Source organism: Colobus angolensis, unplaced genomic scaffold, assembly GCF_000951035.1.
Source record: "Colobus angolensis palliatus isolate OR3802 unplaced genomic scaffold, Cang.pa_1.0 Scaffold289, whole genome shotgun sequence".
NCBI lineage: Eukaryota > Metazoa > Chordata > Mammalia > Primates > Cercopithecidae > Colobus > Colobus angolensis.
In genome coordinates, this window is record NW_012116143.1 from 1736528 (window position 1) to 1746480 (window position 9953).

The 9953-nt window shown below is 43.0% G+C and overlaps 1 protein-coding gene across 3 annotated transcripts in view; it reads left to right on the forward strand.

Annotated features, from left to right (window-relative positions):
* The first annotated feature begins 2625 nt into the window (after window positions 1-2625).
* The window catches only part of LRRC31 (leucine rich repeat containing 31), a 30814-nt gene continuing 23486 nt past the window's right edge, over window positions 2626-9953 (forward strand). For 2 of the 3 annotated variants that reach the window (XM_011949012.1, XM_011949015.1), the window contains exon 1: window positions 2626-2925. In XM_011949012.1, the coding sequence (XP_011804402.1) occupies window positions 2751-2925 (175 nt within the window). In that variant the 5' untranslated portion in view covers window positions 2626-2750. The remainder of the gene's footprint in view (window positions 2926-9953) is intronic. The other variant, XM_011949013.1, reaches the window with a different exon arrangement.

The window sequence follows — 9953 nt, forward strand, 5'->3', positions numbered from 1 at the left end:
TCTGTCTAAAAAAAAAAAAGAAAGAAAAGAAAAGAATTAAAAAAGACCTTTAAAAGCATTTCTCAAAAATTTTAAATTATACAAAACCCAAACCTAAGGATTGAAAAGAAAGGAAAGATATTCCTTACTTTATCAAAAGTAATAAATAAAAACAGCTTACATGCAAGAGAAATGACATGTCCAATATGTGTTACTCTTGGGGTTTCATGGCAAACAACCTTAACTATTAAGAATATAGTAAATGTGGAAAGTATCTGCTCAATTAATATTGATGAGTTGAATTGAAATTTCAGTCATTTCTTTTTCCTAAGGGCTCTTAAGTGAATGCTTTTGACTGTGGGAGAAGGGACAAGCCCCCAGTTTTTAGCTGCTGTATTGTGGTGGTTGTGCTGTGATCTGCAAATTTTCCCAAATTTTTTTTCCAGGGATTGATTACCTTTATAAAGTCCAGGGCAGGGATAAGGAGGAAGCGGAAGGTTTATTGAAGCCAAGATTTTAAAGATTGACTTGGTATGGGAAGCCTGAGGGCTTACTAAAGTTTTTATATGAAGAGGAATGTCCCAGACATATTTTGAAGAAAAAATTATTATTGTTTTAAATATGAGCATGGTAACCTAGTACTTAACTACTATATATGAAGAAATGTGCAGACGTTTTCCCCTTTTCATTCAGAAGTCTTCCTTCCTCTGGCATGGTCCTTTCTTGTTGCCTTGTCAGCCTCCTGGTTACTTTCTACTCTCTTGTTCCTCTCCTCTCCTTTGCCTCCTCTTCTGTTCCTTGGTTCCTGTGTTTCTTGGCTTCCTGGCTCCCCTGTTCCTTATTGTACTGACCTTCACAGAGAACTGACTGGGCCTCAGAAGCTGGGTGGGGTTTCACCTCGGTAAATTACCACATCCTGGCACTCCCTCCAGCACTGTTTTCTTAGGACTTGGGGAGTTGGAGTCAGTACATTTCGGGGGAGGATAAAAAAGTGAAACTATTACTGAGCTAGCTCCCCAGAGAATAGCCTTGTCTAAATCTCTAAATGGTGAAATTGTCTGAAAATGACCATGGAGGTAAATCTTGGGTGGGGCGGAAGAGCAGCAAACTGAGAAAGGCCTGGGGTAATGGTGGAATCAGGATGGGGCAGCCAGGGCTGCAGGTCATGTTTAGATATATGAGTTAGCACCCCTTTCCTTCTTCTTTTCCACCTAACCTCCCCAGACTCTAGTCAGCTGTGCTGCTGTGCATGGGATAATTGTCTAGTTCCATTGCTGTCTGTTGCTGGGTAAACCAGGGCTGGGCCCTGCTCTAATATGAAAGGAAAATTTTAAAAGAAAAATGGAATGTCCAGTTGTGATTTCCAAAGCAGTGCTCCAAGTCATGGAACATTCCATCCCTCAGGAGTGGAGGCGGGCTCTGCAAGGTCCATTTTTAGGATTCCCTGGGTAAAATGTTTCTTGGACCATTCTGGAACATAATGTTGCAGGAAGAGCTATTTTATTAGAGAGGAAACCATGAAAACTGTAATTTCAAGAATACCTCTGCTGGGCATGATGGTTCATACCTTTAATTAAGCCCAGCACTTTGGGAGGTTGAGGTGGACGGATCACCTGAGGCCAGAAATTCAAGACCAGCCTGCCTAACCTGGTGAAAATCCATCTCTATGTCAAAACAAAACAAAACACCTCCGTGTATCCCTTTAGTTTAAGTCCTTAGCCCTCCCATAAAATATAAGCAAATTTCGGGAGAGATAACAGATTGACTTTTACGAATCCTTTTTAGCTTCAGATCATACCAGACCTCACCCCTAACTTTCACACCCCCCAACCCACATTCCCACCTCCAATGCTAGGCTCTTCCAGCCCTTCCTGACTGGGAGCTTTTGAGCTTGCTCTGTCTTCTGCCTGGGATGCTCTTCCCTCTCTTAAAAAGCTAACTCCCAGTCCTTCAAAACCCAGGCAATGTCACTCACTGTTCCAAGTCTGTTCTCCAAGGCATGCTTAGTTTACCTGTGGGTTCCCTGACTACCTCCCATCTCTTAGCTCTTGTCCCACTCAGTCAATGGCATACAGGTCCATCTTCCCACCAGGTTAAGATGCCATCAAAGACAAGAACCGTCTCTTGTTCATCATTGAACCTTTTGCATTTAGAACATTAACTGGCCTACAGTAGATTCTTTAAAACTATTTATGGAATGAATGAATTATTTACTGCCAACATGTTTCAGTGGGGTGGTGGGGCAGGGTTGGGGGTAGAGAAAATATGAAAATGCAAAGAGAAAAAGGAGCCTGCGTGCAAAGGAAAGAGGTGGGGGTCACCTGAAGGCGGAGGTTCCTGAAGGCAAACTCCTCTGAGGACAGCTTTGCAAATGGCCAGTCCCTTTTAAAGGCATGCTAAGTCTTCAGATAACTCTAACTGACAGCTGTAATTTAAGATGTGTTACACACGAGATGTACTTGCCAAAGTCATGCTTGATGACTTATGTCTCACACAATGAAATAGGGCAAAATTAAAAACTCAAATTGCTTTGGGTTTGTATTGGTTCCCGGATCCTGGGTTACATCATTCTTACTGTTATGTTAAACATTAACAGCAATAAAAAAACAGAAAAAGAAAGGTGGCGGGGCTGGGGGTTGGGGGCACTCACATAGGGGAGGATATTTTGATTGAACACAGGCTTGACAGAATCTTATTTTCTTCTAGAAATCCTAGAAAACAGAAAACAACAGGAAGATGTCTTATTGGGAAATACCCCCATCAACTTCACCATGAGTCAAACAAGGAAGAACACTTCCTCAGAAGGAGAAACTAAGCCCCAGACTTCATCTGTCAACAAATTTCTCAGGGGCTCCAAAGCTGAAAGCAGAAAAGAGAACAATGACCTTAAAACAACTGATTCACAACCCAGCAACTGGATACAGAAGACAGCCCCCTCAGAGACTGGTAAGCTGCTGGCTGCTGGTGTTTTGCTGTTGTATTTGTTTTGTTAAACATTTTTATTTTTAATTTTTGTGGGTACATCATAGGTGTATATATTTATGGGGTATATGAGATGTTTCAATACAGGCATGTAATGCCTAATAATCACACTGTGGAGAATGGGATATCCATCCCCTCAAGCATTTATCTTTTGTGTTACAAACAATCCCATTATACTTTTAGTTTTATTTATATATTTATTTGGAGACAGAGTTTTGCTCTTGTCACCCAGCCTGGAGTGCAATGGCATGATCTCAGCTCATAGTAACCTCTGCCTCCCAGGTTCAAGCGATTCTCCTGCCTCAGCCTCCCAAGTAGCTGGGATTACAGGTGCACACCACTATGCCCAGTTAATTTTTGTATTTTTAGTAGAGATGGGGTTTCACTGCCTTGGCCGAGCTGGTCTCGAATTCCTGACCTCTAGTGACCCTCCTGCCTTGGCCTCCCAAAGTGCTGGGATTACAGGTGTAAGCCACCATGCCAGGCCTCTTTTAGTTATTTTTAAATGTACAGTAATTTAATTGCACATTTAAAAATAACTAAAAGAGCATAACAGGTTGCTTGTAACACAAAGGATAAATATAGTCACCCTGTTGTGCTATCAAACAGTAGATCTTATATATTCTATTTTTTCTATACTCATTAACCACCCACACCTCCCCCACCAACAACACACACACCCTTCCCAGCCTCTGTATTTCTTTATTTTTTAGAGTTTTCTTCTAAAGTGATCTTATGGGTTAAACTAAAGACTTTAAGACTTTTGAGACTAAAGACTCAAACTATGAGTCTCTGTGCTAATCATTTATTATGTTACTTAAATGCTTTAAATGATTCATAATTTTACTTTTAAATTGTTAAAAGCAACATAACACTACAGAAAGGTTTAGGGAAAATACCAAACTTCCTTTCATTATAACACAAATGATCCTTTCTTTAAGATTCTTCTCAGTCTTTTTTTTTCATGTGCATGCATTTATGTTCTATCAGTCAGCAGGTAATCCCTGCGCTAAGTGTTAGAAATACAGCCATGAAAAGGACCAAATGCAGATATAACTTCAGGTGGTGATAAATGATATGAAGAAAAATAATGCAGGCTAAGGAGACAAAGAATGATGGGATGGGTTGCTATTTACATGGGGGTGGAGGAAAGAAGTCTTCGATTTGGAAGCATTTGAACAGCAATCTGAATAAAATCAGCTGTGTTGAATGAATGACTAAAGCCAGCCACTTAGGTATTTGTGGAAATAGCTTTCCAGGCAAAGGGACTACACATGCAAAGGCCCCAGCTAGCACCGAGCCTAGAGTGTTTGAGAGAGAGTCAGGAAGTCAGGGGTGCTGAAGCAGGATGGGAGACATGGAGAGGAAGGGGTAGTGGACGACAAGTCAGAGAGGTCACTGGGGCCAGATTGGCATCTTTTCCACAGCTGTAATAGCTTACAGATACTTCCTGAGTTTATATGGAGCTGTGATCCTACTTCTGGAACATATTATTATATTGCTCAATTCCCACTTTGCTACATGATGCTCACATGCACAATTTTCATGGTTGCATAATATTCCATTATATTCGTATGTCTTTTTTTTTTTTTTTTTTTTTGAGGCGGAGTCTTGCCCTGTCACCCAGGCTGGAGTGCTGTGGTGCGATCTCGGCTCACTGCAAGCTCCACCTCCTGGGTTCACACCATTCTCCTGCCTCAGCCTCCCGAGTGGCTGGGACTACAGGCGCCTGCCACCACACCCAGCTAATTTTTTTGTGTGTTTTTAGTAGAGATGGGGTTTCACCGTGTTAGCCAGGATGGTCTCAATCTCCTGACCTGGTGAGCTGCCCACCTCCGCCTCCCAAAGTGCCGGGATTACAAGCGTGAGCCACGGCGCCTGGCCACATTCATATGTCTTAATTACTCAGTGAGTTCCTTGTTTGTCCTTCAGTGAGTATCTTTGGATTTCCTTCTTTCCCACTCCCTGTTTCACTATATTTCAGCTATTTTTAAAGTGTAAATTTCTAGAACAGGGATTGCAAATTCAAGGGTTATGAAAAGAAATATTGTCAAATCTCTCTCTAAAGTTATGTGTTATGTGCAATGTCATCAATATATTATCTATTAGATTAAAAGCATTTTAAAAACATTTTAAGCATATGCAAAAATAGAATAAAGAATCCCCATGGTCACCTACCCTTAGTAATTATCAGTTAGGCATAGTGGCTCTTGCCTGTAATCCCAACACTTTGACAGGCTGAGGCGGGAGGATTGCTTAAGGCCAGTAGTTTAAAACCAGCCTGGGCAATATAGCAAGACTCTGTCTCAGCTGGGTGCGGTGGCTCATGCCTGTAATCCCAACACTTTGGGAGGCCGAGGCAGGCAGATCATGAGGTCAGGAGATCGAGACCATCCTGGCTAATATGGTAAAACCCAGTCTCTACTAAAAATATAAAAGAGTAGCCAGGTATGGTGGCAGGTGCCTGTAATCCCAGCTACTTGGGAGGCTGAGGCAGGAGAATCCCTTGAACCTGGGAAGCAGAGGTTGCAGTGAGCTGAGATCACGCCACTGTACCACTGTACTCCAGTCTGGGTGACACAGTGAGACTCCGTCTCAAACAACAATAACAACAACAACAACAAACACTCCGTCTCTAGAAAATAGTTAAAAATTAGCTGGGCATGGTGGTGTGTGCCTGTGGTCCTAGCTACTCTGAAGGCTGAGGTGGGATGATTGCTTGAATCTTAGAGGTTGAAGCTGTGGTGAGCCATGATTGCATCACTGGACTCTAGGCTGGGTGACAGAGCAAGACCCTCAAAAACAAAAACAAAAACAAAAAAATCCTTGGCCGATTTTCTTTCTTTCTTTCTTTCTTTTTTGAGACAGAGTTTCGCACCATCACCCAGGCTGGAGTGCAGCAGTGTGATCTCGGCTCACTGCAACCTCTCTGCCTCCCGGGTTCAAGTGATTCTCCTGCCTCAGCCTCCCAAGTAGCTGAAACTACAGGCATGAGCCACCATGCCCAGCTAATATTTTTGTATTTTTAGTAGAGATGGGATTTCACCTTGTGGGCCAGGCTGATCTCAAACTCCTGACCTCAGGTGGTCTGCCTGCCTCGGCTTCCCAAAGTACTGGGATTACAGGCCTGGCCAGGAGCCACTGTGCCTAGCCAATTTTATATCATTTATACCTACCCTCCCTTCCATCAGATTGTTTGCCATCAAATGCCAAAAATAATACAGTTTTAGCAGCAAGTTGATTAAATGTATTTTAAGTATGTTTTTATATATAGGAAATTAAAGTCTCTTTAAAAGAAGACCATCTCTATCAGAAAACTGATCATTTTTGTTCTAGAGTGTGATTTAGAGCATCAGGAATGAGGTTAATGAATAAATGTAATAGTGATTAAATTAACAGTGCAAAACCAAGCCAGGGTCATTCCTGCTATGCAACACTGACCACCCAAGCTGCTTAGTTCTTCATTTCTATTTCCCCCAAAATTCAATGGCTCCTGGAGTCATGTTAATTCTGTCCCCAAATAGCTCTCCCACCTGGTTCTTCCTGCCCATTGCTGCTGCCTAGCTCTCATTGTCTCTTGCCTGGACCACAGCAGTAGTTTCCTCACTGGTTTTTCTGCTTCTAGTCTTGCTCTCTTGCCAATCTGTCCTCCACACTGCCACAGTGCTCTTTCTTTCTTTTTTTTTTTTTTTTGAGGCAGAGTCTCGCTCTGTTGCCCGGACTGGAGTGCAGTGGCCGGATCTCAGCTCACTGCAAGCTCTGCCTCCTGGGTTTACGCCATTCTCCTGCCTCAGCCTCCCGAGTAGCTGGGACTACAGGCACCCGCCACCTCGCCCGGCTAGTTTTTGTATTTTTAGTAGAGACGGGGTTTCACCGTGTTAGCCAGGATGGTCTCGATCTCCTGACCTCGTGATCCGCCCGTCTCGGCCTCCCAAAGTGCTGGGATTACAGGCTTGAGCCACCACGCCCGGCCCACAGTGCTCTTTCTAAACCACAGATATGGTGGTGTCTCTCGCCTGCTTAAAATCCTTCACTGAGTTTCTCTCATCTATATTCCCAAGCATGGCCTTCAAGGTATTGGTGATCAGTTGGATACTGGATATCTCTTCATGACCTTTGCCTTCTCCCACCTCCCACCACAGCGCCACCCTCATCCTCTGCGTGTGGCACTCTGATTTACTTATAATTCCCTGGACTGGCCACATTCTTCTCCTCCCCAGCAAGTGGTTCTTTGTGGCTAGAAAGATGTTCCCTCGTGTCACCATCCTCCCCTGCAGCCCTCCCTGATATATCCCTCTCTCATGTCCACCCACCTGGATGACTCCCACTCTTCCTTTAAGGTGCAATCCAGGTACCAGTTTCTCTTGGAAACTTCCCGAGACCCACTTCCTCGACCTGGAATCCCCAGACTTGGGGTACTTATTGTCAGTGAAGTGTGCAACCACACACCCCTGCGTGCCTCTGCTTCTCATCTATATGGTAATGGTGGCTTTCTTGCTGTCTCTCTCATGAAACAGTCAGCTCTTTGAAAACAGGAACTTGTTATCTTGGTTCCTGGTACAGTACCACCCATGTTAGCAATGTGTAATAACGTCTTATGAATGTCGAGTGTTTTGGTTGACAAACCTTTCCGATTTCAGTCGGAAAGGAACTTAGTGAGAGCACGAAGGACCAAGAGCTTCGTTCGGAGCTAACACAGCTAGGAAAAGGCCTCAATCTCCACAGAGCCGCTCCTGTGTGGTTACTAATGCGCCCCCCATGGGTGCCTCCCACCCCACTCCAGCCTGGCTGCAGCAGCCTTGATTCACCTGTTCTACACAGTGAGCTGTGACATAAGGTATCCTGTGAAGAGAAGGTTTCATATATTTTTTTCTTTTTCTTTTTTTTTTTTTGAGACAGAGCCTTACTCTGTCACCCAGGCTGGAGAACAGTGGTGCAATCTCAGCTCACTGCAACCTCCGCCTCCCGGGTTCAAGAGATTCTTGTGCCTCAGCCTCCCTACTAGCTGGGACTACAGGCTCCTGCCACTACTCTTGGCTAATTTGGTTTCATAGGTTTTTTTGTTTTTTTTTGAGATGGAGTCTTGCTCTGTTGCCCAGGCTGGAGTACAGTGGGACGATCTCGGCTTACTGCAACCTCTGCCTCTGGGTTCAAGCAATTCTCCTGCCTCAGCCTCCCAAGTAGCTGGGATTACAGGTGCACGCCAGTATGCCTGGCAAATTTTTGTGTTTTTAATAGAGATGGTGTTTTGCCATGTTGGCCAGGCTGGTTTCGAACTCCTGACCTCAGGTGATCCACCCGTCTCAGCTTTCCAAAGTGCTGGGATTATAGGCATGAGCCACAGCGCCCAGCCGGTTTCACAGATTTTTTAAAAATTGAAATCATGATCTGTGAGGAGATGTCCAGGGGTCTCATAAGTTAGTACTTACTTTTATATTTAAGTGTTTTGATAAAGATTTATCATGATGATTTATTTTGGTAATTGAGCAACTGTAAAACCAATATTCATTCATTCAATTGTTTGCTCTTTCAACAAATATTTACCAAGTACCTCTCAGGTAAAAGGCCCTGCAGATTATCATGTCCCTGGGAGGTTCCAGTAAGTTTAAATCACGACGCTCTTGAGAAATGAATCAGGCATTTCATAGATGAGTAAACCAAGGCTCAGAAAGATTAAGTGACTTGTTCCTCAAACAGATCCGTCATTTGGACCAGGTCTTCCGGCTGCTTACTTGTCAGTCACATCAAACATGACAGAGCACCCAGTAGGATGTTAACTGAGAAGAGATTTCTGTGTCTGTCAGTTTCTAGGTTATTGCTGGTGACCTTTGAGAAACAATTGATTTAGATAGAGGAGTGTAGCGACCAGAAAGTAGAGGGTTAGCTTGCAAATGTGGGGAAGGAGTTGGGCCAGCAAGTGCAAACCACTCTTTCCAAACATTTGACAGTAAAGGAAATGCTTGACAGAGCAGTGTCTTGAGGAGAAAACAGAAGAGTGGGTTTGGTGGGGCTGGAACTTGGGCATGATTGTAGGTTGAGATAAAAAGCTTAAAAACAAAAGAGAAACAGCAATAAGATGCAACTCAGAAAAATTTTTTAAATACAAAAATAAAACACACACACCATAGGCTTTGGAACAAACTATTCTGGGTTCAAATAAATTCAGGCTCTGCTTCTTCCTAGTTAATCATTTCTCTAAGTTTCCAAATCTATGAAATGAATTGTGACTCCTTTAGACAAAATGTACTGTATTTTCTGGCACCTAAGAGGCTGTCCCTCCCTGTCTCCTATCCACAACTCTGCTCTGCCCCACCCAAAATTAGGGTTGCCAGAGAAAATACATGCAATAGTTGAGACATATTATAAAATGATTCCCTGTTGATATGGAATTTAAATTTAACTGGGCATGCCGTTGTTGTTTTTCCTAAATCTGGCAACTCTACCCAAAATTAAATACCTTGTATCCAATGTGCCATAAAAATGGAAGGTGAGAGTGAAAGGTTACATGGTGGATGCTGCTGCCTCCTACTGGTGAAATGTGGTAACAGCAATCATCCCAACAAGGATGTGTATCCTACATGCCGTTTTCTTAGACCAAACAGGAAGCCGCAGGACTGCTGTGGATTAGAGGTGCAGTTTTTATTATCCTGCTAATCATTTGGTCTAAATTTGTTACCACCGCAATCCTACTATCTTTTACTTTTCACTGGTACCAATGTATTTCTTATTAGCTATGTGGTCTTACACCTTTTTGTCAGGGTTAATATTACTGCACATTCCAGAACTTATTATTTCCTATTGGATTTCAATATACATAATCTATATGTTTAAAATTGTATATTTCACTTATAAAACCACTTTAAAATCACTGTCAGTACATGTCTATTCACTTTTCCTTACAAAAGTATGGTATATTTTATGTATGTCTTGAATGCTGGCACCTGGCAGGCCATGGTGACTCACACGTGTAATCCCAGCACTTTGGGAGGCTG